This window comes from Chrysemys picta, chromosome 5, assembly GCF_011386835.1.
Source record: "Chrysemys picta bellii isolate R12L10 chromosome 5, ASM1138683v2, whole genome shotgun sequence".
NCBI lineage: Eukaryota > Metazoa > Chordata > Testudines > Emydidae > Chrysemys > Chrysemys picta.
This window is the reverse complement of record NC_088795.1, coordinates 3,247,711-3,275,261: the sequence shown is the minus strand read 5'-3', so window position 1 is coordinate 3,275,261 and position 27,551 is coordinate 3,247,711. Positions and strand designations below refer to the sequence as shown.

Here is a 27,551-nt window from a genome sequence, read left to right as displayed (position 1 = left end):
CTGCCGCCGAATTCCCGCCGAAGAGTGGAATGGCACGATCGCGCTGCCGCGGCTTTTTTTTTTTTGCCGCTTGGGGCGGCAGAAAACCTGGAGCCGGCCCTGGCTGGAGGCTGTGGTGGGCCATGTCATGCTGCTAATGGTGTGCCATTCTGCGGGAGGAAACGTCTCTCTGACCTCAGCGGGGAAGCTCCGGCCATGCCCATTGCCAACCAAATGCTTCTGGGGAAGGTGTAAAGAGCAACTAGCCACCTGTGCAATGCGCTCCCCGAGAGAGGGAATGGTTCCTGGCCCTGCAGCCCCCCGATGGATGGCTAACCCTGGAACGGCAGCCCTGCCGGGCACAGCAGCTGTGTTCTTCTGGCTGGCCCTCTTTGCCTTGCAGCTCTCCAGCCCAAGCTACTCCCACAGGCTAATGAAATGCTGCATCGCAATTTATTCCCAGGGTTCCTTTTAACCAGTTGCTTTTCTAATGTCCCTGGTGCCCTTTCATCCTGGTGCTAACAGCAGGCAGCTGGCTAAAGAGCAACACATCAAGGGGCCTTTAAGGCCCAGCCCTGCACTGGGGGGCAGCACTGAGGTGCATGGCACCAGCTTGTGCCATGGGGAGGCTGTGCCTAGGAACCTGCGTGCTGGGGGACTGTGTGCGCTGCACCATCCCTAGGGAGAATGCCGCATGCTCTTCCCGGTGCACCCAGCTAGCCTGTGCTAGCTCCACTTGCCCCACCCTGGGCAGCCCTGGCCGGGCCTTGCCCCAAACACACGTGGCTCATAAGTAGGAGAGGTGCAATAAAGCAGTGATGCCGCGAGTGAGTGTGTGTCTGTGTGAGTCTGTCCCAAGCAGTTCCCCAAGAACAATCTATGGCCTGGAGTCTCTCAGCCGTGAGCGTGCTGTGTGTGTGGACAATCCCCCAAAGACTCTGTGGGCATGCACAGCGCTCCCGGGACAGTCTGGCCCACCCCTCAGTCCTGACTCTGCATCCTGCAGCCAGCCTGGCAGCTCCCGCCGCCTATTGAAGGAGCTTCCAGGATTTCTTTGACCCCTTTTAGTCCACAGAGAATTCAGCTGATGCGACTGGTCTGATCTAAAGGGACAGGAATGAGGACACAGAGAGTTAAAGGGACCACAAAGCTGCTGGCTGGGGGTGGGTGGTAAGACTGAGAGTAGGTGGGAAAAGGAGAGAACAGCCAGCGGGAAAGGGGCCATTGTTAAGGTGCAGTAACTGGACAATGCAGGCCTGCAGTGTAAGTGCAGAGACAGCCAGGGCTGCTGCTGGGAACCCACAGTGGAGCCTGCCAGCCCAGCCTGGAGGGGAAGTGACAGCTATTCAGCCTCCCCAGGAGAGCGAGCGGGAACAGGGAGAGAAAGAAACATGCTTGAAAGGAAGAGAGAGAGAGAGAGAGAGATGCCAGACAGTGAGAGAGAAAAGGGGCGGGCCAGGCAGGCTGGTGGGAAGGGACGGAGCCCTGGGGTAGCAAGGGCAGGTGAAGTTCTGGGGGAGCAGGGCTGGGGAGGCAAATGAGGCTATGGGATGGAGTAGGGGAGCACTTATGGGGATATGGGGGGTGGGATGGGAGCAGGGCCATGGGTGTGTGTTGAGCGAAGGGTAAATGGGGCTGTGGCATGGGGCAAGGAGTGGCGGGGTGGGAGTCTGGTGTGAGATGGACAGCATAGTTATGGGGGAGAGCGGTGAGATTATGGGGCTGTGCTCCGGACAGCAGGGTTATGGCAGTGTGATGCAGCTGTAGGCAGGTGTGTTGTGAGATGATGAGCAGGATTATGGGGCTGTGGGGTGGAGTGGGTCAGAGCTGTAAGGTTATGGGGTGAGGAGGGAGTTATGGGGTGGGGTGTGGAGTGTGTCAGGGCTGTAGGGCTACGGAGTGAAGAGGGAGTTATGGGGTGGGGATGTGGAGTGGGTCGGGGCTGTAGGGTTACGGGGCGAGGAGGGAGTTATGGGGTGGGGTTGTGGAGTGAGTCAGGGCTATAGGGTTACGGGGCGAGGAGGGAGTTATGGGGTGTGTCAGGGCTGTAGGGCTACAGGGCGAGGAGGGAGTTATGGGGTGGGGTTGTGGAGTGTGTCAGGGCTGTAGGGTTACGGGGCGAGGAGGGAGTTATGGGGTGGAGTGTGTCAGGGCTGTAGGATTACGGGGCGAGGAGGGAGTTATGGGGTGTGTCAGGGCTGTAGGGTGACAGGGCGAGGAGGGAGTTATGGGGTGGGGTGTGGAGTGAGTCAGGGCTGTAGGGTTACGGGGCGAGGAGTGGAGTTATGTCATGGGATGTGGAGTGGGTTGGGGCTGTAGGGTTATGGGGCGAGGAGGGAGTTATGGGGTGAGTCAGGGGTGGGGTGTGGAGTGTGTCAGGGCTGTAGGGTTACGGGCTGAGGAGGGAGTTATGGGGTGGGGTGTGGAGTGTGTCAGGGCTGTAGGGTTACAGGGCGAGGAGGGAGTTATGGGGTGGGGTGTGGAGTGTGTCAGGGCTGTAGGGTTACGGGGCAAGGAGGGAGTTATGGGGTGGGTCTGGGCTGTAGGGTTACGGGGTGAGGAGGGAGTTATGGGGTGAGGTGTGGAGTGTGTCAGGGCTGTAGGGCTACGGGGTGAAGAGGGAGTTATGGGGTGGGGATGTGGAGTGAGTCAGGGCTGTAGGGTTACGGGGCCAGGAGTGGAGTTATGTCATGGGATGTGGAGTGGGTTGGGGCTGTAGGGTTACGGGGCGAGGAGGGAGTTATGGGGTGTGTCAGGGCTGTAGGGTTACGGGGTGAGGAGGGAGTTATGGGGTGGGGTGTGGAGTGTGTCAGGGCTGTAGGGTTATGGGGCGTGGTGGGAGTTATGGGGTGTGTCAGGGTTGTAGGGTTACGGGGTGAGGAGGGAGTTATGGGGTGTGGTGTGGAGTGTGTCAGAGCTGTAGGGTTACAGGGAGAGGAGGGAGTTATGGGGTGGATCTGGGCTGTAGGGCTACGGGGCGAGGAGGGAGTTATGGGGTGGGGTGTGGAGTATGTCAGGGCTGTAGGGTTACGGGGCGAAGAGGGAGTTATGGGGTGGGATGTGGAGTGGGTCGGGGCTGTAGGGTTATGGGGCAAGGAGGGGAGTTATGAGGTGGGGTGTGGACTGTGTCAGGGCTGTAGGGTTACGGGGCAAGGAGGGAGTTATGGGGTGGGGTGTGGAGTGGGTCGGGGTGTGTGGGGGGATGGGTTTCTGGGCCGAGGAGCAGGGCTGTGGGCGCTGGGGCACTCACCAGGGTCTGCTCTTCGGACAGCCCCGCCTCGGCTGCGATGAGGCAGAGGGTAGTAGGGTCTGGGTGCTTGTTGACCTTGCTGAAGTTATACTCTAGGATCTCCAGCTGCTCCTCCGTGGGGCCCATCGGCTGCTCGGTGGCCATTTCCTCTGCACAGGGCGCTGGGAGAGGGACCTGGGGAGAAGGGGGTTCTTCCTGAGCCCAGAGCAGAGAGTGCAGCTGCGTCCCCTCCAGCCCTGTGCTGCTGGTGCTCAGCTCAGCCCTTGACCCCCAGCTCCTGCCTGTCCCCCCACAGCCAGCTCTGCCCAGCAGCCAGAGCGGCCGTGTTAGCAGGGCACCGCTGCCACGCCGCACATGCAGCACCTGGTCTCTGAGCCCGGCGGGGCCTGCGTGCGCTGGGACTGCAGCACTGTCAAACGCCAGGGGAGTCTCATGCTGGGGGCTGTCCCAAACCAGGCTAATCTGAATGAGTCAGATTTAGTGCGCTGGCTCATTGGGACCCCCCCGCAAACACCTTCATCATAGGCAGGGGAGAAACAGCCACCAAAGATACCTGAATGGAGTAACCACCCTCCCGATGCACAGGCCCAGCGGGCTAGTTAATGCGAAGCAATCCGCACCCAGGGCAGTGCTCAGTCTGCTACTTGTAAACCAGTCAGAGGCTCCATATCATTGTATACCCTGTTCCCACGAGCCCCTTCACGGGTAACACCAGGAGCTGCTTCCCCGTGAGCAAAAGCAGTCGTCCTTCTGCTGGGAGCTGGCACAGACCCTTCACCGCGTGGTAGAGGGGACAGACTATTGGGCAGTGTGATGACAACTGCTCAGCCCAAAGATTAGCAGAAAGGCATAATTGGAATTGTTTAGGGGGATCTGGAACAGAGGAAACGGGGGGGAGAGTGTTAGCTAGTTCCCCTCACTGTGTATCTGTTTGAGATGTAATAGCCTGTAGAGCAGAAAACACCACCTCTTCCATGCTGAGTCTGGGCTCTGCTGGGCAAAGCTCTTTGCCATGTTTACAGTTCCAGCAGACTCCTGCAGGGCCGATTCCTGTTCAGAGCTCTAGGTGTTGGCATCGCTCGCTGGGGATGTTACAGGAATGTGCATGACTCTAGTTATAGCACTGGGAGAGCCAGTCCTCCGGATCCCGTAGTGCCCTGCAAGCCCTGGTAACAAATTAGTGCATTAAGGGTAACTGCTAAGGGGGAAAAATGCATTGTGCTTTTTGATTGTCTGAAAGGTTTTTTTATGGCATGCTTTTTTCCTTGGGTGTATCAGCAATAGAAGGGCTTCCCTGCGTGGCCGGACTCCTTATAGAACCACTGCATTGGAGTGTGACCTATTGGCCGTGATTAGAGCAACGTGGGAAATGATTTCCCTTCCCAGGAGAACTGTCCAGAGTTCAAAAGACATTTCTGTCTCAAAATTGGCAGAAAAGTCAAAATGTCAAAAATTTTCACAAACTGAAAAATCTGCATTTTGTTTCAGATTGGGTCAATTGAAATGTTCCATTTTGATTTTGATCTTTCTCTGAAAACCTTTTTTTAAACTATAAATTAACTTAAAAGTTGACCCAAAGTCATTTTAAACTGAAAATGGGATTTTTCATTTTGAAAATGTCAAAATGGGACATTTTTGACAATTGTAATTTTTCTCCCAACTTTTTTTGAAAGGGGAAATGTGTCAAACCTGCCCCTTTCCCAGGAGACGTTTGGGTTTTGACAAACTGGGATTTTTCCAACAAAAAAAGTTATGTGAAAAATTCCCACCCAGCCGTACGTGGGACATGATAATGGCAGGACAAGTTTTGCTCCCTCGGGGTCGGTGGGAGCCTTTCCAACCTCTGGGTGTGCATAAGGAGGGGACAGAGGAAAGCAAACAGGGAAGGGGGTTCTGTCGCTGTTTGGAGGGGTGAGAGGGACAGGATGGGGGAGGGGGTGGCTGCGGATGTGAGGTGGTTTGTGTGAAGCCTGTGTATGAGTTCCCCTGAGGGAGTTGGCGTATGTGTGTGTGACTGGAGCTGAGGGTGACCAGAGAGCAAGTGTGAAAAATCAGGACAGGGGTGTGGGTAGCAGGCGCCTATAAAAGGCAAAGCCCCAAACATCAGGACTGTCCTTATAAACACAGGCCCGCTGGTCACCCTACTGAAACTGGGGCCAGGGGGAGGTGTCTGCATGGGGGGGTGGATTTTCGGGGGGAGGCAGTGTGAGATTTTGGGGTGGGGTCTGCACAGAGAAGATGGGAGCAGCACAGAGAGGTTGGAAAGGGGCACATAAGCGCAGGAAGGAGCACAGAGGATCTACACATGGGGAAGGAGGTTTAGCCCGTTTTCTTGAATAGAAAGTCTAGGCCCAAAAGGATTCACTAACTAGCCATGCTTGAAGCAGGGCTGGGATGCAATGGATCCAGCTGGCTCCCACCCTGTCTATGTTGAACAGTCCCCTCGTGCCCCCATTCCATTATTTCTCCTGCAGGTCCACCTTGGCGTGTCCCAGTCCTGATTTTAGTCACTGCACATGCCGACTCCTGGTCTTTCCCATCCTCTTCCCCCACCCCTTGTTTATTAGCATTGGTAATGGTGTATGGCCAACATACTGACCTGTCCTCAAAGATTTAAGAATATGAGGAACTTTCCTCACATGAGTAAAGCTCCATTGGACTCAATTATTCACATGCTTAAGTCTTTGCAGATGCAGATCTTTAGCTTGCAAGCCCCTTAGCACAGGGACGCTCCAGTATTTAGTTTTTGGTCTGTTAAGTGTCATGTTCTCCTATGTCACTTCAACAAATGAGAAGGCCGGGGCAGATGCTACTGTCAGTCAAAGCAGTGCATCTCCCCACGCATCCCAGGGCCCATGGTTTGTTCTCAGTGATCCCCACAAGTGCTTTATGGTTCTACTGGCCAGCTCCCGCTGGGCTCTCAGGGGGATGAACATCCATTCCCAAAGAGCCCAACCTAGACAGAAGGAATGCAGTCCTCCAGGAAAGCATCAACTGAAGTGCAAGATTTTCCACACCTGAGATCACCTTGGGGAAACGTTACCCAGTGAGCTTCCAAGGCAATACATTTGCTTGGCGCCTAAACGACTCCGACACAACTTTTGAACTACTGATTGTGGAAATATTTCTTGTATGTGCTAAGCCTGAATTTCCCAGGCCCATCTTCAGTTTCATTGCTAGGGGATTTCTGTAGTGTCTTGACACACTTCTCATTCTAAGGCTGAGCAGGTCACACTATTTCACATGGTTGTGACACGTGTTCATACCCTGTTAGAGAACTGCAAAACAAATGTTTGTTTGCTAGCTCTTAGACACCAAGAGGACATAGCTGCATAAACTCTAATCTTAACAGCTCCAAAAGCATTCCTGTGTTCTCCCAGGTTACTGTTCTGTTCGTAGGCCCTAGTACACAGAGTTGGGGGCAATATTTCATGCAAAACCTTTGTTTGCCAAAAAAAAAAAAAAAAAAAAAATTCAGATTCGGGTCAGCCAAAACAATTTGTGAATTCAGTAAATTGTTCTGGTTGAATTTTTTTTCCCTTGGAAAGGTTGGAACAGTTTCTTTCAGCAGTTTTGAAATGAAATGTTTTGACTTTTTATTTCAGAAAGGCAGTTTGTATTGGGATGTCCCTTGGTCACTGGGCAGGTGACCTGCAAAGCGCTGACCTCTGCTACCACTCAGCAGAGGGGCAAAAACCTAATTTGTGCATCACTCTACAAGCTGTTGCACAGGCAGGGGATGCAAAGGCCACCTGAGGCCCAGGGCTGTGGAAATGTGTCCTGGCAATGTGCTGTCACCCGAAGCAGTGCAGGCAGAGTTGTGTGACGTATTAGTATTGCTCTCCAAGTACCACCGAGAACCGCAGTAAAGGGGTCAGAGCTCTTTAGCTGCCCCTGTGCCTGGGACATCCCTCCTGAGCCAGGGCCAGCACGTGCTTGGGGTGGCACATTTTCAAGGGCGGCATTCTGGCCGTCTTTTTTTTTTATGTTGCTTCGGGCGGCTAAAGCCTAGAGCCGGCCCTGGCAGCAGCAGCCGTCACCCTGGGGCCACTGCAGTTTGCGTCAGGGAGCAGAGCCCGCACCTTGTGGCTGGGCCGGGCAGGCTCCTAGCGGGGGACACTTGGGCTGGGGGCCGCCCCTCGGGGCACACGGAGTCGCCTGCAAATGAGGCAGGGCGGCTGCCCCCCCAGCGCGGCAGCCGGGGCTGGGCGAAGTGGCCCGAGCCGCCCAGGGACTGTGGCAGGGTGGCCAGGAGCAGCAGTGGGGCCATAGAGGGCGGGGCGCTGCCATGTGGGGCCTGCGTCCCACTCTCCGGGGCTCCGCTCCCTCTGGGGCTGCCCTACCCCGGCTCCTCAGCCCCCTACCGGGGCGGTCCCCCGGCTCTGCCCTCCCGGGTCCTGGCCGGTCCTGGAGGCGGGAGCCCTGGCTGGAGGGACCCTGGGCTGAGGCGCGGCCTGGGAGCCCCGCTGCTTACCCCGACCCTGCCAGCGCCGGACCGGCTGGAGGCGAGGGGGGAGCGGGCGAAGTCAGCACTGGTGGGGTGAGCCCAGCACTGGGGCGCAGGGGCTGCAGGTGAGGGGTGAGAGCCCAGGGCTGGGGTGGGGGGCAGCAAAAAATGTTTTGCTTGGGGCGGCAAAAAACCTAGAGCTGGCCCTGTCCTGAGCCCCTGGCCCATACAACTGCACCTGCCTTCACATCCATCCCCAAGAGCCACATCTTCCCTTGGGCCTTACCCTGCCCCAGCTGTCATCTAGGGCATTGCCCCCAAATGTCCAATCAAACATAATGTCCAACGACCCTGATTTCTACCCTGGTTCAGTCCTATATAGAAGCCGCGTTGTAGCCTAATGTTGGAGTGATGGTTTGGGGGCTCAGTGTAACAGTCAGGCTAGACAGAACGAACGAGCTGTGGCAGGCTTCCCTTACACGGGTTGCACGTGTCACGGTGGGGAAGTGGGATACCAGGAGGAATCACGAGCAGGAGAGCGCAAGAGGGGAGGACTCCTGCCTCATACTAAGCCCTGGTCTACACTACGAGTTTAGGTTGAATTTAGCAGTGTTAGATCGATTTAACCCTGCACCCGTCCACACGACGAAGCCATTTTTGTCAACTAAAAGGGCTCTAAAAATTGATTTCTGTACTCCTCCCCAACGAGGGGATTAGCGCTGAAATCGACATTGCCGGGTCGAATTTTTTTTTTTTTTTAAATTAATGGAGATATCCCATCTCCTAGAACTGGAAGGGACCTTGAAAGGTCATCGAGTCCAGCCCCCTGCCTTCACTAGCAGGACCAAGTACTGATTTTGCCCCAGATCCCCAAGTGGCCCCCTCAAGGATTGAACTCACAACCCTGGGTTTAGCAGGCCAATGCTCAAACCACTGAGCTATCCCTCCCCCCTAAAAATTTGGGGTAGCGTGGACGCAATTCGATGGTCTTGGCCTCCGGGAGCTATCCCAGAGTGCTCCATTGTGACCGCTCTGGACAGAACTTTCAACTCAGCTGCACTAGCCAGGTACACAGCAAAAGCCCCTGGAACTTTTGAATTTCATTTCCTGTTTGGCCAGCGTGGCGAGCTCATCAGCACAGGTGACCATGCAGTCTCAGAATCACAAAAGAGCTCCAGCATGGACCAAACGGGAGGTACTGGATCTGATCACTGTTTGGGGAGACGAATGCGTGCTATCCGAACTCTGTTCCAAAAGATGAAATGCCAAAATATTTGAAAAAATCTCCAAGGGCATGATGGACAGAGGGTACAACAGGGACCCGCAGCAGTGCCGCGTGAAAATTAAGGAGCTCAGACCAAAAACCCAAAGAGGCAAACAGCCACTCCGGGTCAGAGCCCCAGACATGCCGCTTCTATGATGAGCTGCATGTCCATGGACACCTGCAAGGGGGGAGTCTCACGCAACAGGGATGAGGATTTTGGGAACGAGGAAGATGAGGAAGTGGAGGAGGATGAGGATAGTGCACCGCACGCAAGCAGAGAAACAGGAACTGTTTATCACCATGGAGCCAATACCCTCCCAACCCTCCCAAGACGGGCTCATGGACCATGAAGCCGGAGAAGGCACGTCTGGTGAGTGTACCTTTGTAAATATAAAACATGGTTTAAAAGCAGGCGTGTTTAATGATTAATTTGCCCTGAAGACTTGGGATGCATTCACGGCCAGGACAGCCCCTCCTTTTAAATGGCCAATCCAACGGGTGCTTGGTATGGGAAATGAGGGCGCTGCTGTTTGAAACCATTCCCACATGTTGTGAAGGTTGAAGAAACCGAAAGACTGTGGCTTACCATGGCTGCCTGCAAGTTGAATTCTGTTGCCCGCCCCTGTGTGTGTGATCTCTCACACCAAACCAGCAGGCCCTCAATATAAGAGGCAAAATACAACTTTATACTGAAAGCACACGTGCTCTGTAATGTTAACAGTTTGGTTCACCGTGAAAGAGTCTACCCATTATTCTCTAAAATGTGTCTTTTTAAATATTACTGTCCCTTTTTTTCCTCCCGCAGCTGCAAATGTTTCAACGCTACCCCGATCATCTCCATCCCAGAGGCTAGCGCAGATAAGAAGGTGAAAAAAACGCACTCACGATGAAATGTTCTCTGAGCTCATGCAGTCCTCCTGCACTGAAAGAGCGCAGCAGAATGCGTGGAGGCAACCAATGTCAGAGTCCAGGAAAGCAGAAAATGAACGCGAGGTCAGGAGGGGTGAGCAAGATGAGAGGTGGCGGGAGCAAGATGAGAGGTGGTGGCAGTGCGATGAGAGGAGGCAGAATGCAATGCTGAGGCTACTGGGGGATCAAACTTATATGCATCTGGTGGAGCTGTAGGAAAGGCAGCAGGAGCACAGACCGTCGCTGCAGCCCCTGTGTAACCACCCGCCCTCCTCCCCAAATTCCATAGCCTCCTCACCCAGATGCCCAAGAACCCGGGGGGAAGGGGACTCTGGGCACCCAACCACTCCACCCCAGAGGACTGCCTAAGCAACAGAAGGCTGGCATTCAATAAGTTTTGAAGTGCAGTGTGGCCTTGTCCTTCCCTCCTCCCCTCATCCACCACCCCACCCGGTGCTTCCCTCCTCCCCCACCCCTCCCAGGCTACCCTGGCAGTTATCGCCATACTTGTGTGATGAATTAATAAAGAATGCATGATTTTGAAGCAATCATGACTTTATTGCCTCTGCAAGCGGAAATCAAACGGGGGAGGGAAGGGCGGTTGGCTTACAGGGAAGTAGAGTGAACCAAGGGGGCGAGTTTTCATCAAGGAGAAACAAACAGAACTGTCACATCATAGCCTGGCCAGTCATGAAACTGGTTCTCAAAGCTTCTCTGATGCGCAGCGCTTCCTGGTGTGCTCTTCTAATCGCCCTGGTGTCTGGCTGTGTGTAATCAGCGGCCAGGCGATTTGCCTCAGCCTCCCACCCCGCCATAAACGTCTCCCCCTTACTCTCACAGAGATTGTGGAGCGCACAGCAAGCAGCAATGACGATTGGAATATTGGTTTCGCTGAGGTCTAACCGAGTCAGTAAACTGCGCCAGCGAGCTTTTAAACTGGATGCTCTAGCACCATTCTGCACTTGCTCAGCATATAGTTGAATAGCTCCTTACAACTGTCCAGGGTGCCTGTGTATGGCTTCATGAGCTATGGCATTAAGGGGTAGGCTGGGTCCCCAAGGATAACTACAGGCATTTCAACATCCCCAACAGTTATTTTCTAGTCTGGGAAGTAAGCCCCTTCCTGCAGCTGTTCAAACAGACCAGAGTTCCTGAAGATGTGAGTGTCATGTATCTTTCCTGGCCATCCCACGTTGATGTCGATGAAACGTCCCTTGTGATCTACCAGTGCTTGCAGCACCATTGAAAAGTACCCCTTGCGGTTTATGTACTGGCTGCCCTGGTGCTCCAGTCCCAAGATAGGGATATGCGTTTCATCTATTGCCCCATCACAGTTTGGGAATCCCATTGCAGCAAAGCCATCCACTATTACCTGCACATTTCCCAGAGTCACAACCCTTGATAGCAGCAGCTCAGTGATCGCATTGGCTACTTGTATCACAGAAGCCCCCACCATAGATTTGCCCACTCCAAATTGATTCCCGACTGACCGGTAGCTGTCTGGCGTTGCAAGCTTCCACAGGGCTATCGCCACTCGCTTCTCAACTGTGAGGGCTGCTCTCATCTTGGTATTCTTGCACTTCAGGGCAGGGGAAAGCAAGTCACAACGTTCCATGAAAGTGCCCTTACGCATGCGAAACTTTCGCAGCCACTGGGAATCATCCCAGAACTGCAACACTATGTGGTCCCACCAGTCTGTGTTTGTTTCCCAGGCCCAGAATCGGCGTTCCATGGCATGAACCTGCCCCATTACCACCATGATGTCCAAATTGCCAGGGCCCGTGCTTTGAGAGAAGTCTGTGTCCATGCCCTCATCACTATCGTAATCGCGCTGTTGTCGCCTGCTCGCCTGCATTTGCAGGTTCTGGTTCTGCACATGCTGCAGGATAATGCGTGAAGTGTGCACAATGCTCACAACAGCAGCGGTGAGCTGAGCGGGCTCCATGCTTGCCGTGCTATGGCGTATGAAGGAGAGCAGGAAAGCAGAGTTCCAGCGGAAGCGGTGGATGATGACGGATGCCACGAGAATGGATATTTATACCGAACGATGAGAGGACCTGAGAGGTGGATTCATGGCACCAGGAGAGCAGAGTTGCAGCAGAAGCGGTGGATGATGATGGTTTGCAGACCTACTGCCAGGGCCGGTGCAAGGAAGTTTTGCACTCTAGGCTAAACTTCCACCTTGCGCCTCCCCCCGCCAGCCCTGCGGCAGCTCCCTACTCCCTCCCCCGCCCTGAGGCGCCCCCCCCCCCCCGCAGAGCCGTGCGGCAGCTCCCCACCCCAGCTCACCTCTGCTCCACCTCCTCCCAGAGCACACCGCCCCTGCTCTGATTCTCCTCCCCTCCCAGGCTTGTGGCGCCAAACAGCTGATTGGCGCCACAAGCCTGGGAGGTGGGAAAAGTGGAGCAGCCGCTGCGCTGGGAGAGGGAGTCTGAGCCGCACATGTCAGCGTGCCGCCGGCAGCCCAGCCCAGGAACGCTGTAAAAAAAAATTGGGGACACTGCTTTTTGGCGCCCCCAAATCTTGGCGCTTTAGGCAACCGCCTAGTTTGCCTTAATGGTGGCACCGGCGCTGCCTACTGCACCGTCTGCTGCCAGCAGCACCCAGGACACAACAGCTGTGGTGACGGTGAGCTGAGCTGAGCGGGCTCCATGCTTGCCGTGGTATGGCGTCTGCATGGAAAAAAGGCGCGAAACGATTGTCTGCCGTTGCTTTCACGGAGGGAGGGGTGACTGACGATATGTACCCAAAACCACCCGTGACAATGTTTTTGCCCCGTCAGGCATTGGGAGCTTAACCCAGAATTCCAATGAGTGGCAGAGACTGCGGGAACTGTGGGATAGCTACCACAGTGCAACGCTCCAGAAATCGATGCTAGTCACGGTATTTAGGACGCACTCCGCCGACCTACTGCACTTAGTGGGGACATACATAGAATCATAGAATATCAGAGTTGGAAGGGACCTCAAGAGGTCATCTAGTCCAACCCCCTGCTCAAAGCAGGACCAATTCCCAGCTTAATCATCCCAGCCAGGCCTTTGTCAAGCCGGGCCTTAAAAACCTCCAAGGAAGGAGACTCCACCACCTCCCTAGGTAACGCATTCCAGTGTTTCACCACCCTCCTAGTGAAATAGTTTTTCCTGATATCCAACCTGGACCTCCCCCACTGCAACTTGAGACCATTGCTCCTTGTTCTGTCGTCTGCCACCACTGAGAACAGCCGAGCTCCATCCTCTTTGGAACCCCCCTTCAGGTAGTTGAAGGCTGCTATCAAATCCCCCCTCATTCTTCTCTTCTGGAGACTAAACAATCCCAGTTCCCTCAGCCTCTCCTCATAAGTCATGTGCTCCAGACCCCTAATCATTTTTGTTGCCCTCCGCTGGACTCTTTCCAATTTTTCCACATCCTTCTTGTAGTGTGGGGCCCAAAACTGGACACAATACTCCAGATGAGGCCTCACCGATGTCGAATAAAGGGGAACGATCACGTTCCTCAATCTGCTGGCAGCCCAAAATGCCATTAGCCTTCTTGGCAACAAGAGCACACTGTTGACTCATATCCAGCTTCTCGTCCACTGTGACCCCTAGGTCCTTTTCTGCAGAACTGCTACCTAGCCATTCGGTCCCTAGTCTGTAGCAGTGCATGGGATTCTTCCGTCCTAAGTGCAGGACTCTGCACTTGTCCTTGTTGAACCTCATCAGGTTTTTTTCGGCCCAATCCTCTAATTTGTCATGATTGACTGTATAAAATCGCTTTCTAAAGATCGACTTCTATAAATTCGACCTAATTTCGTAGTGTAGACATTCCCTGAGAAGGCAGGACAATCAGCAAGTTATCTTAAGTTCCTATACACAAATGCAAGAAGCCTGGGAAACAAGCAGGGAGAACTGGAAGTCCTGGCACAGTTAAGGAACTATGATATGATTGGAATAATAGAGACTTGGTGGGGTAACTCACATGACCGGAGTATTGTCATGGATGGATATAAACTGTTCAGGAAGGACAGGCAGGGCAGAAAAGGTGGGGGAGTTGTGTTGTATGTAAGAGAGGAGTATGATTGCTCAGAGCTCCAGTATGAAACTGCAGAAAGGCCTGAGAATCTCTGGATTAAGTTTAGAAGTGTGAGCAACAAGGGTGATGTCGTGGTCAGAGTCTGCTATAGACCACCAGACCGGGGGATGAGGTGGACAAGGCTTTCTTCAGGCAACTAGCAGAAGTTACTAGATCACAGGCCCTGGTTCTCATGGGGGACTTCAATCATAAGTGCTGACTCCGTGGGTGCTCCAGGGCTGGAGCAACCACAGGGAAAAATTGGTGGGTGCTCTGCACCCACCGGCAGCTCCCCGCCCCAGCTCACCTCCGCCTCCGCTCTGCCTCCTCTCCTGAGCATGCCACCGTGTCCTGCTTCTCCCCACTCCCAGCGCTTGCGCCATGAAACAGCTGTTTTGCATGGCAACCCTACTACTTGTTCCCTGTTTGTGAGCAGCAGGTCGAAAAGAACTCTGCCCCTAGTTGGTTCCTAGAGCACTTGTACCAGGAAATTGTCCCCTACACTTTCCAGGTCCCAGCAGGACTTGGTACAACCCCCCAGGCCCCAGCCCTTTCGAGGCTGCCAATTCTGGTGTTGCATTGTCTGGAATCTGTTTGCGTTCTGTTTCCAGGGATGACAGCAGTTTGTTATGGCTGGTTATGAAAAGGCATTTGAATTGTGCAAGATACGCCCAGTAGTAAGTGGGTCACCCTGAGCTGACAGGTTGTGTGTGGTTTGATGGGCTGGGAATGCATGCTTCCGAAGGGAAGAGAGGGGCTGTGCTGGAAAGGGAAGTGGTTTGACCAGGAGTCCTGCCTGGCTCTGGGTTTTGTACCTGGGGACTCTGAACACTCCGTAGTGCTGTCTTCACTGCATTGGGCTTCCTGGTGTCAGAGATGAACTCCTAGCACCGGCTTGATCAGCACTGGGCCTAATGGGATCTGTGAGTGAGCTTTTAGATGGATGTAAATAGAGCTGTGGGCCCTCAACAAGCAGGACATCTATGAACTGGGACTGTGGGGTGTGCCATACCTCTGATCATAGAGCCACAGGGTTAGACAGGACCGCCAGGGTCAGTCTAACCCCCTGCCAAGATGCAGGATTTGTTGTGTCTAAACCATCCGAGACAGGTGGCTCTGTCCAGCCTCCTTTTGAAAACCTCCAGTGAAGGAGCTTCCACAACCCCCCAAGGCGTCTGTTCCATTGTCCCACTGTTCTTACAGTGAGGAGGTTTTTCCTGAGATTTAATCTAAATCTGCTCTGCTGTAGTTTGAACCCATTGCCACTTGTCCTGCCCTCTGTGGCAAGAGAGAGCAACTTTTCTCCATCTTTTTTATATCAGCCTTTCAAGTATTTGAAGACAGCTTTCATATCTCCCCCTTAATCTCCTCTTGTCCAGACTAAACATCCCCAGTTCCTTCAGCCTTTGCTCATATGGCTGCATTCCATCCCTCTGATCATCTTTGTCGCTCGCCTCTGGATCCTTTCCAGTTTATCCACAGCCTTTCTATCCACCAGTGACCAGAATCGGACAGCTTGGGTTTTGCTCATTTTATTGCAAGTAAATATACAGTGACTGTTATTCCCAAATAAAGGGTGTTCTGAGGACTCTGAGTGCTGGGAAATGGGGAAGAACCGCCTGCAATGGTGACCAGGGAATTTAAAAGTTACGTTCCTGAAAGATGGACATGGCTAAGGTTTTAATGGGGGAGAGGGGGAAGCTAGAGCCACGTTTCTAGAAAGGTCCCTATGGCATCTCATGGGAGCTGGCCTGGATTAGTGCCATGGACAGCTGACTGCCCCACCAGCTGAGGGCAAATGGCCTCCAGGCATAGGTGAACTTGTGGAGGTGGAAATTCCATCCTCCCCATTCCTACTCCCCTGCTCCAAAACACAACTAAGATCTGGCTTGAACTTGCTGTGAAAAGGCAGCAGATTCTGACTTCAGAATCAAACCTTGTATCCTGCTTTGTCACCACTTATTGCTAGGAATATTGGCCTCTCTCAGGAGCCCCCTGTAGCAGCTTTGTTTTCATGTCCCAGCAGGACTTGGTACAACCCCCCAGGCCCACAAACCAGGCAGCTCTCTCGAGGCTGACAGTCACAGTCTCTAAAGTGCCGAGGTCTTATTGAAAGCAGATGGGACTATGACTCCTAACTGCCAAAGTCATTTCTGAAAACGGGGCAAATGCTCGTAAGTCACAGAGGGGCTTTTGAAATGCTACCCTCTGTCTCAATGCCCTTTGAGCTTTCTGCTGCCAACACCCTGTCTGGAAACTCCTGTTGGAGCCACTTCTGCAGAAGGCAGCATTTGCTAGTGAAATCATTGTTTGGCAATATGGAAAGTGGTTATAAATAGCACTGTGCCCCAGCTGTGCAACCTCCAACATCACATGTCTCATTGGTTGAACACTGACGGTAAAATGCATTGCTCAAACACAGAGCTTCTTTCCTGTGTCTGAGAACGCTGCAGGACAGTAACCACCCCCATGGCTCTGGGATGTACCGAGGTGTGAAATGGGTGGGACCAGCTCATTTCTCCTTTTTACGAAACAAACGAATGACCAACAACTCGCTTACCGACCTCGTGAGAGTAGTAGAACATCATTGCTTGTGCAAACTTAATTACTGCCACATCCTCCCTAGTGACCCACACAAATGAAATGAGTAGCATGCTTTTCTACTGTGTCCTCCAGCACCCAGCTACAGGAAAGCCAGTGTGGTCCTGCCTGATCAGCAATGTGGAGTACTTTGCATAGAAATCCGAGTGACTCCAACAGAGCACGCAGTCGAGAGACAAAGTGGGTTTGCCTACCCGGCAGTGGGGAGGCAGCACATGGAGACATACCTGAGCCAGCTTGGATCTAGCTAGCTCCGAGGCAGCTCAAGTGACGATAGCAATGAAGCTGTGGCAGCAAGGGCAAGGGACTTGGGTGTGTAGTTGAGCCGCTCGCCCTAGCTCAACAGTAGCTCAGATACTGTATGTGTAGACATGCTGCAGTCACACCTCTTGGCTGCAGTGTAGACACAGACCTGCTGCAGCTTTGACAGGAGGTAGTTGTGTGAAAAGATAGTGGCCCCAAACTGGAAACCTAAATCTGGATGTAGGCTCCTTAATTAAAATAGCCTGATTTTCAAAGGTGCTGAACAGATGCCAATGGGTAGGGTTAAACAAACAGCCCGAGGATGCCTCTGCCCAGCATAGGCTGAAATTTAGGCTGGCGAGCAAAGGACAACCCGGCTGATTGTAACTGCCTTGTGGGGGCTAGAAGGCAATAAATGGTCCTGCGAGTACCTGAGCACTGGATTTGCCAGGCTGGCTGAGTCCATCCCAACGCCTAGAATTGTCTCATTGGCCGCTGCTGTAGTTTGCCAAAGGCCTGTTCCCTGCCTGCCATCCGGCAAGGGAGCGGGCTGCAAACCCCCATGCTTCTGGCTGAACTGGAAGGAGCAGGGAAGAGTGAATTCCAGCCCTGGCCTGGAGGTGGTGTCCCGTGTGCGCCCACAAGGGGATCCGCTCGGGAAAGGGGCAGGCTCTCCAAAGAAGCTGGCGCTGGTCATGCTAGACCAGCGTAGGCTCCCCTGATGAAGGAGCAGCCCCCCAGTGACCCCTGCACCTACAGTCATTGCCCCAGGCACTCTGGGCCGGAGCCTCAGCGCTCTGAAGCAACCGCTTGGCCTCACTCTCCCAGCACCACTGGCTACAAGGCTGATGTAACGGTCTTCATGGGCGTTCCCCTGGCCTAGAGGAATCGCCGCCTCTCCACCATCTCCGTCGTGTGGGGTGAGGAGCAGGGGGCAACGTGTCCCCTCCCAGACACCAGGCGCCTGTCTAAGCACCTATATAGCTATACAGGCCCCATTCCCATGCAGTCTGAGCACTCGCGCTGCTCAACACATTTGCCCTCCCGACACCCCATGGGGCAGGGCCACACTGTTAGCCTCATCGCACAGGTGGGAGCTGGACCACAGGGGAGAGTAAGTGATGAGCGCAGGGCCCCAGGGAGTCAGGGGCAGAGCAGGGGCTGACCCAGATCTTTGCATCCCTCTTTCCTCTGCCACCAGCTGTTTGGAAATGTCCATCTGTCTCTCTGCCCCATCTTCAGACCTGCTCCAAAACCGGATATTTCCAGCTGTGTCTGTCTCTAATTCCCACCTCACTCTGCTGTTCTGCAGCTCTGTGGGGTATGGGCATGGCCCAAAGGAAAGCTGTCGTGCCTCGCCGAACAGCGGAGTTGTGTTGGTTCCTCCCTCAGGCCAGCTCTCGAGCCTCCCACTGCGGAGATAGGGCTGGTTTCAGTGTAGCACGGCTGTCTAGTATCTGCTTGGGCACGCAGGGCAGGCTAGACGGGCATGCCCTACGTGTGTGTCAGCTACAAGCCTAGCCTGGGCAGGTTGTCTGTGCTGTTTGGAGGGAGATACGAGTATTCAGGATGTGTTTTCCTCGAGCTCCCACCCCCTCCGGTCTCTACTCTCATGTCCTCCCTATTGCCCCTCTGTCCTCGGCTTCCACTCTTGCCAGACCCCGGGCCTGGAACACTGCCCTCCCCTCCTGCTCAGTGTTCAGATCCTGCACGGGACATTCTGTTGAGCATCACTGGGGACCGTGCCAGGTTTACAATGGCTCCAGTGGCTCCATGGAGCCAGGTCCATGCTCCGCTTGCACTGCGCCCCGAGACCCCGCTGGCTCCCCCTGCCACCACTTGCTCCTCTCGGCCTGCCTGCCGGCTGGCTGAGAACTCCTCTCCATCCCCTGAGCCCACCCCCTGGTCCTCTTAGCCCCCAGTGCACCTCTGGCTCTGGGCAGTCTCGGCTTCCCACCACCTGTGGGGCCCCACTGTCTCCCCAGAGCTGAGTTGTCTGGGACTGGTGCAGAAGCCTGGCCAGTCTCAGTTGCCCGTGGGGGGAGGGGGGGGGAGACAGTGCAGAAGGCTTGACTGGGCCCCTCCAGGCAAGTACGTCTTGAGGGACCCCGGCTGGGGCAGGTCCTGGCCTGGCTGATCACGCCACTCCCAAGGGGCCAGAACGATTCCAGGCCCTGCCTGCGCTGCCAGCTCAGCCCGGCAGACACAGTCGCCTCCCAGCAAGGCTGGTGAGTGTGGCCAGGAGGCAGGGCTTGGGGGAGTGGGTCTGTGGAGAGTCTGGGGGGTGCTGGGCTGTGAAGGGGCAGGGAGGTCTCCTCATGTGGTCTCCTCATCTCAAAAAAGATATACTGGCACTAGAAAAGGTTCAGAGAAGGGCAACTAAAATGATCAGGGATTTGGAGAGGGTCCCATATGAGGAGAGATTAAAGAGGCTAGGACTTTTGAGCTTGGAAAAGAGGAGACAAAGGGGGGATATGATAGAGGTATATAAAATTATGAGTGATGTGAAGAAAGTAGATAAGGAAAAGTTATTTACTTATTCCCATAATACAAGAACTAGGGGTCACCAAATGAAATGAATGGGCAGCAGGTTTAAAACAAATAAAAGGAAGTTCTTCTTCACACAGCGCACAGTCCACTTGTGGAACTCCTTGCCTGAGGAGGTTGTGAAGGCTAGGACTATAACAGGGTTTAAAAGAGAACTGGATAAATTCATGGAGGTTAAGTCCATTAATGGCTATTAGCCAGGATGGGTAGGGAATGGTGTCCCTAGCCTCTGTTTGTCAGAGGGTGGAGATGGACGCCTGGTCATTGCCTGTTAGGTTCACTCCCTCTGGGGCACCTGGCATTGGCTACTGTCGGTAGACAGGATACTGAGTTAGATGGACCTTTGGTCTGACCCAGTATGGCCATTCTTATGTTCTTATGAGGATCTGTGTGTGTTGGGGCACTAGGGAGTGGGGGTTCTATGCGGGGTGCTGGGCAATTGTGGTGGGGCTATGGGCAGGGGGGCGCTGGGCAGGGGTGGTGTTGTGCAGGGCGCATTTGTGTGGTGGGTCTGGGGGGGCACTGGGCATAGTGGGTCCGGGGGGGCTCTGGCCATAGGAAATCGGGGGGTGTTGGGCACACAATCGAGGGGAAGGGCACACTGGCCACACAGGGCCAGGCAGACCACTCTGCTTCTGGCAACTGCTGGTTTGTAAATAGTGCCCTCGCATTGGGCGGGCCCCTGCCATGCCACGCCCCATTGCCTCTGGCTGGCCCCTCGCTCCAGGGACTGGCCTCCCCCGCGCCATGCTCCATTGCCTCCATGGGGGCCCACAAATATGTTTGGCGTCGGGCCCACAAAAGGTTAATCCGGCCCTGGTCTGGGCCTTCATCTGGTGCAGCATCTGTGGCCGACGGCGCCGGGCCCAGCACCGCAGCCCTGGGGCGATCTGGAGCCGGTTTGGGGTGCAAGCTCCCTTGGCAGGGCTGGGGCCAGCTGACAGTACTCAGTAAACAGTCGTTCTTTAAAATGTGTTAATTTTATGCAAACTAATTTGCATATGAAATTTAACACGTGCATATTTGTTTCCCTAGTTCAGGTTTATAGCTGTTTGTTTCTTTTAGCAGTCTCCAGTGAGTGAGTGGAGCCAGAGGCAGCTCAGTGGCAAGGCAGTTTCCAAAGGGAGGGATACCCCTGCAATGACTTCAGGCTGTTCAGTGTTCACCACCCGTGATCTCTGGCCTCAGGCGGCCGATTCCCTTTCCCTCACTAGCCCCAGTCCGAGGCTCCCCCAGACCTCGGAAACACGCGGTAACCTCAAGCTCAGTGGGTGTGTCTACACTGCACGCTAAGCCCAGGCCCGGACGCAGGTTTGAGGCCATGCCCACTTCGGTCCACACAGAATCAGACACTCAGGATGTGGGTCTTAGGACCCTGTGGAGGGGGCCAGAGCCTAGTTCCTGCTGTGACTCAGGGCCACGCCCTGTCACTTTGCAGCATGGATGCTGGTCTAGCCGCAGATCCGAGTCCGTAGGGCTGTGCAGTGCCGTGTGGATGCATTAGCAGGGCTGTGAGACCAGGGTCCAGCAATGGTAAACCTAGGTTTTAATGCAGTGTGGATGCTCAAGCTTGGGCTTGGAAATGCTGCGTTCCCAAGATTGGGTCCCCCAGACCCGCGCTTAGTGTGCAGTGTAGACACAGGCTACAGAGCCCCCAAAGGCAGAAGCTTTCAAATGGTTCGTGTCCTGGTCTCTGCTGTTGGGTAGCTATTTCCCGGGTGTATGTGTGTTCTGTGCCACCCACAGCGGCTGGGGCTACCTGAGGCTTCCCTGAAATTCTCCCCCCTTTGGTGCCATCAGTGCTAGCAAAGGTGGGCGCACTAGTGCAGACTGCCCAGAGGTCTGTGCCCTAGTCACAATTTTCAGCAGATTTGCTTAAAACAGTAGTTTTTGCTTTTAAAATTGAAAAGTGTTCAAAACATTTTTTTAAATGTCAGTACAATTTTTTGATTTGGGGATAAAACATTCCTTTATGTACGAGGCTGATGGATCAAAATTGGCAATTAAAAATCCCCACAAAACAAAACTGAAAAAAGAAAATTAAGAAACAGTCAATAGAACAAACAGGCTAAATATTTTCATTTAAAGTTTCTCATCTAAAGTTTCTTTTTTTTTTTTGAGGAAAATGTTTTTTGGAAAATTCCCTGAGCAGGGCTGGGGGTTTGGAGGGGGGAGAGAAAGGGCCAAATTTTAACACATTTTTTTTGTTTTGAGAAATTTTGACCAGGTGGAATTTTCAGATGCCTCCTAAACACTCAGAAATGTTAGCACATGTGAGTCAGGAAGGACGGTGGTGTTGCCAGCATGGGGGGAGAAGGGGTGAGGTCCTTGTACAGGACTGGGACCTCTGCAGGTGTCAAGCAGCATTGCTCCATTGCCGTCAGAATTCAAGGGAAGGGGGCCGCTGACACCACGAAACACCACCTGCTGAGGAGCTGGCCAAGGACTCCAATGGAGTGACACCGGTTTACTCCAGCTGGGGATCAGACCCATCGAATCCAATGGAACTACACTGATTTACAGTTGTTTGCATCCACGAGGGCTGCATGACAAATGAGTAAGAATTGCCCTCTAAGATTTTCGTCCCATGGCTCCAGTAACGTTGGGGCACAGTGGGGCATGGATTGGCACACACAAAACTATTTCTCATGGAGGTGAAACATTCCTGTTTGTCCTTCCGCTATGGGCCACGTGGTGAGAGATGCTCAGCACGGGCTGACCCCACAACTCCCAGGAAAGTCCAGAGGAGCTGAAGCTGCTGAGGAGAGATAGGCACCAGCAGTGTGGGGTTGGCCCCTATGCCTCTGTGTAAGACTTTTCTCAGTAATCCAGGAGTAATAAGAGTTCTGAGGCACCACATACCTGTCTTGTCATGTACACTCCGGCTGCAAAGCCAGCGAGTTTACACCCAGACCTGAATGAACTTACCACCCTCGCCATCTTGCCTACAGTGAGAGCCACAAAACACGAGGGGCCAGATCCTCAGCTGCTGTAAATCAACAGGGCCCCTGATTTAAAGTAATTCTGAAGTCAATAGGATGAAATTCAATAAGGACAAATGCAACGTGCTCCATGTAGGAAGGAACAATCAGTTGCACACATACAAAATGGGAAATGACTGCCTAGGAAGGAGTACTGCGGACAGGGATCTCAGGGTTATAGTGGATCACAAGCTAAATATGAGTCAACAGTGCAATGCTGTTGCCAAAAAAGCAAATATCATTCTGGGATGTGTTAGCAGGAGTGTTGTAAACAAGACACAATAAGTAATTCTTCCGCTCTACTCCACTCTGATTAGGCCTCAACTGGAGTATTGTGTCCAGTTTTGGGCGCCACATTTCAGGAAAGATGTGGATAAATTGGAGAAAGTCCAGAGAAGAACAACAAAAATGATGAAAGGTCTAGAAAACATGACCTATGAGGGAAGATTGAAAAATTGGGTTTGTTTAGTCTGTAGAAAAAAAGACTGAGAGGGGACATGGGAACAGTTTTCAAGTACATAAAAGGTTGTTACAAGGAGGAGGGAGAAAAATTGGTCTTCTTAACCTCTGAGGGATAGGACAAGAAGCAATGGGCTTAAATTGCAGCAAGGGCGGTTTAGGTTGGACATTAGGAAAAACTTCCTGTCAGGGTGGTTAAACACTGGAATAAATTGCCTAGGGAGGTTGCGGAATCTCCATCATTGGGGATTTTTAAGAGCAGGTTGGACAAACTCCTGTCAGGGATGGTCTAGATAATACTTAGTCCTGCCCTGAGTGCTGGGGACTTGACTAGATGACCTCTCGAGGTTCCTTCCAGTTCTATGATTCTATGATTTCACTGGATTGATTTACACCAGCTGAGGATCTCACCCTAGATTTCCAAGTGGGGGTATTAAAATAAAGGACCAGTCAGATAGAACCCACCCAATGCAAGCAGGTGTCACGCTGGGGCTCTGCCAGGCTTCTGGGGCCAAATGGCAGGCTTCTGCATTGGGAAATGTGCTAACGGGGCAAGTGATTTGTCATATGGCTAAACAGCTACTAACTGTTAGGGGATTTAAAAATGAATGTAAAGAAAATAATGTGGGCTTTGCATAAGCCAAGCCCTACAGAGCAGGGCTGCTGGGTTCATGTAAACCCAAATAGCTTTGTAGTTGGATGGACTTTGAAAATATTTCTGCGGAGCCACTTAGGTGACTATTTATATGATTTTTATCACTGTATTAGCTGTGCATCTCCCAGTATTTAATGTGTTAATCCTCACGCCACCCCTGTGAGGTGGGGCAGGGTCATTATCCCCGTTGTCCAGATGAAGAACCTGAGGCACAGAGAAGCTACATGACTGTGGCCATTATACCCATGACCTAGGTCGCATTATAAAGCATCTTTCCTCTCAAAGGGGCCCCAAGCTGTAGTCTGCATCCTGCAAACACACATTGTTCACATAAAGAACCTGAGCTGATTAGCTCTGGTTCCACAGGCAGCAGAATCACAGCTACTGAACATGGGACAGACCATAGTCTTCATGCGTAGGGTTGGTCCTGACAGTGCAAGCAGGGCCAGCTCTAGGTTTTTTGCCTCCCCGAGCTCCGAGAGCGCAACTGCTCAAGCGAAAAAAAAAAAAGAATGGTCGGAATGCCGCCCCTGGAATTGTGCCACCCCAAGCACGTGCTTGCTTTGCTGGTGTCTAGAGCCGGTCCTGAGTGCAAGCAGCAGAAATGGCTGGATCTCTGAAGCCAGGCCAAGCACTTCCAAGGCACCTAGCACCATAGGCTCAATGATTTCAATGGGAGTCAGGTGCCTCCATTTCTTTGAGGTTCTGGGCCTTAGTGTCTGAGTGCCAGATTCGCCTGCTACCTGCAAGCTATTGCCAAAGGCTCATCCTTTATGCAATAGATAATATTGTGATTTCAACTAAGTACAACCCAGCTAGTTTCCTGCCTTGCTGAAGTCGTCTCAAGCACAGGAAGCAGGAATCTCGGTTCTGGTGCTCGGACGTTCTACACAATGGTCATACAAAGGGTTAATGGTGTTCTGTGCTGGCTCCCTAGCGAGCAGTTACAAACAACAGCTATCCTCACCGCCGGCTCATTTGAACACTACGCGCAATATCTGGCTGGTGGCTGCTTCTGTCAATATTTACTGATCGGTAAATCTCACTGGAAGTTTGGCCTCTTTTTAATATTTCCTGCTTTGCTAAGCTGCAGCAGCGCTGCCTAACCCCCAGTGCTGTGCTCCGTCTCACTGAGCTCCCTGCTATCTAGTCTGCAAACACAATCGCTCAGTTGTCAGGGGCTCTGCTCTGACTGAATGTTTAAGTGGCTATTTTTAGATACCCCTTTTTCCTGCCGCCGGGAGGATCAAAACAACAAACCACTAGCAACCAAAAGGCGAATGGGAAAAGCCGAAAAGCCCCCAAAGCATGTCAGTCCCTTTCTCTGCTTCAGCAACGTGTCCTGGTCCAGGGCTCGGTTCTGCCACCTTTACTCTGGCTGATGCATACCGTACTTTTGCTGGTGGTCCTGCTGACACCAGTCATCACTGGTTCTGAAATCAATGGGTGGGGGGGGGGGCGACACACACACTACGGTACCACTCACTGTAGACAAGGTGACCGAATCTGCTCCTTACTACATAAACTATCTTAATCAGTGATCATGTAAAATAGTAACGTGCTGCATCTAATTAATCTCCAGCTGGCTTCAGCAGCTCCATCTTTATAGCAAACTATCTGGTAAAAGCAGAAGAAATAATAATCTGAATGCAACAACAGCCAGCAGAGCCAACTCCCTACCTTTTAACACTGCAAAGTGCGTCAACACCTGGTACTATTACATGCCTCTTTCTGCACCTGGGCACTTTCTTCCACCAGTACCTGTGCCAGTGTGGCTCTGGCCCTCATCCCCACACCCCTCTGCTTCCCTCTTGCTGCAGCTGAGGCCGTGACAGTCCTCAGTTCCACCCTGGGCTCTCACTAAAGCCAGTGCATTTAGGTCAAAGTTTGCACTCACCTGGAGATGTAAGTGACCGGATCGTTCTCAAAAAGCCAGTGTCCTACGCGCCTGTTTAAGTAGCTGCGCGGGCGGTTGCCCCGATAACAAGCCTATTTGTGTGTGTGACAAGAAGGTACCTGAAAAACCTGCAGCACACTGTCACCTGGCTGGCTGTTCAGCCACACACACTGCTGGTAATTCAGGTTTGGCATTCAGCTCACCGAGGCAGGAACGTCCGCTCTTATTCAAACCCACCGGTTCTAGAGCTCGCACAAAGCCTGGCGAGAACAGAGGCTGAGGATACTTGGCTTCCCTCTCTGCGCCTGGCTTCTCGCTAGCTGCTGCAGCACTTCAAAGAGCACGCTGTTGATGTAATGAGTTCCCCTGGCCATGTGCCAGGCTGGTTGTCATTCTGACGATTGTCTAATTAACGCACACTTGTTTCCCTTTAGGGACAGAACGTACACATACCATATAGAAGGGAGGGGATGGCAGGTATGACTCACCCACAGCTCCACCACAAGCGCTGGTAAATCTGTTTTCTTTCTCAGTGTGTCCTTCCTAGCTTTCCCGCCCTGACATCTCTTTTCATGGCACTTCTGCACCCAAGTTTGTGCCTGTGCATGTGTATAATTGTCTTGCTGTTGGCACGCTGCACTCAGTTATGCCTTGGAGTCCCCTGCACACTTCCCGAACTCTCCTGGGTGGGCAAACTGGAGCAGGGGGACCCTTGGCACTGTCCCCACAATATACAGGCCGGTGTGGCTGAGTCAGCATCGAGGGATCACTGTGCAGGTGGAATTGCCATCGGAAGATTCCCCCCACCAGTTCTGGGAAGGAGGCCGGTGAGGTCTCTGGCCTATGTCACATGGGGGTCAGACTGATCACAATGGTCCTCCTGCCCTTGGAGTCTGTGACGCCTTCTGAGCTCGGATGAAGCCAGAGAAAATTGTGCATCAGTCACAAGGGCTCCTCGGGCTCCTCGTGGAGGCCGCGTCGCACACCCCACCCTTCCCATGGCTGTGCTGACAGGCACCATCTAGCTCTGCAGAGGAAGAAGCCAGTTGGGCCTCCTGAAAATGACGACCAGCGTAAGGAAAATAACAAACTCCAGCAATGGGGTAAAATGCGAATGCAAACCCTGCCCATTAAAAGCCCCCAGCCATTAAACCTAGTGGTAGTTGGGGGTGCTGACCTCTTATTACCATCGACTTGGGTTCCAGGTGCACTAAGTACACAGGCTAACGCTTAGTGAGCCTGGCTGCTAGAGCTCTGGGGCGCCCAGACTGAAATACTGAAGGTACCTGGAGGTCCAGTGGGCGTCCGCTTGGGCACCAAATACTGGAGGCCCCTAAAATCAGTGGCTACGTTTGACCATATGGTCCTTAGCATCTGGCCTCTGCTGCCGTGAAAGGTGTCTGCCCTGCCGTTGGAGATTGCCGATGGGCATCTCTAGTGCCCTTGCTGAGGACTTACCTTTGGTTTTGGTTTCTTGCATTCAGTGGTAATGCCCCTTTGGCTGGGTTCCTGCCATAGCAAATTAGCAGTTTATAACTGGCTTTAAACTGCCCTCTAACCACAAGGATACTCTGGTGGTTAAGGCACAAGGCTGAGTGCTGTAACTATCTGCGGTCAGTTCCTGGCGTGGCCACGAACCTCCTGTGACCTTGAAGTCCCATTGGCCTGGTTCAGCCTCTCCTGCAGAGATACCTTTTCTGTGGGGAGTCTGAAGAGAGCTCCATAAGGAATCCCTCACTTGGATGATTAAGCATAGATGGCTCTAATGTTACTTTGGAAACAATTTGGGGGAAGGAGGAAATACATTAGCAAAAATAATGCGATTTAGGTGTGAGTTTTGCACCCTCTTGCCCTCAGACTTTTATAGAAAATTGGTAACAGCTGAATACCTGCAGAGAAGCACAGTACATGCCACTTCTGCAAACTCCTACATCCAACTCCTTACTCCCTCTGGCATGGTGATGGGAGGACGGAGATCTCCCCTGGGGTTGTTCCTGCCTCACCAATGGATGTCTGCAGAGCGCCCAAGTGTTCTGTCTGTTGTGGGAATTTTCTGGTCTGTTTTTTGGAATTTCCGTTGGTTTAGGGGTTTGTGTTCAGCAGTGCTGGGAGTGAATAAAACTAAACATTGACTGAGTGAAAGGGCAGAACTGATGAGTGTTGAAGTGCTGAGAAGGCTGGAGGGGAAAAAAAAGCCTTTGGTTAAGAAGCTTGTAGCTGCAAACAGGAATGCAAACTTTTCCTTTAAGGAATAGCAGAGAGTTGGTTG

General features: G+C 53.0%; 1 protein-coding gene across 4 annotated transcripts in view; it reads right to left on the bottom strand.

Moving 5' to 3' along the window:
- HOPX (HOP homeobox) overlaps positions 1-27,551 on the bottom strand; it is a 56,511-nt gene that overhangs the window by 6,255 nt on the left and 22,705 nt on the right. For 2 of the 4 annotated variants that reach the window (XM_065595816.1, XM_065595815.1), the window contains one exon: positions 3,230-3,403. In XM_065595816.1, the coding sequence (XP_065451888.1) occupies positions 3,230-3,373 (144 nt within the window). In that variant the 5' untranslated portion in view covers positions 3,374-3,403. Of the gene's footprint in view, positions 1-3,229; positions 3,404-3,782; positions 3,919-25,282; positions 25,632-27,551 lie in introns of those variants that run through there. The other 2 variants (XM_005296479.5, XM_042840246.2) reach the window with 2 other exon arrangements.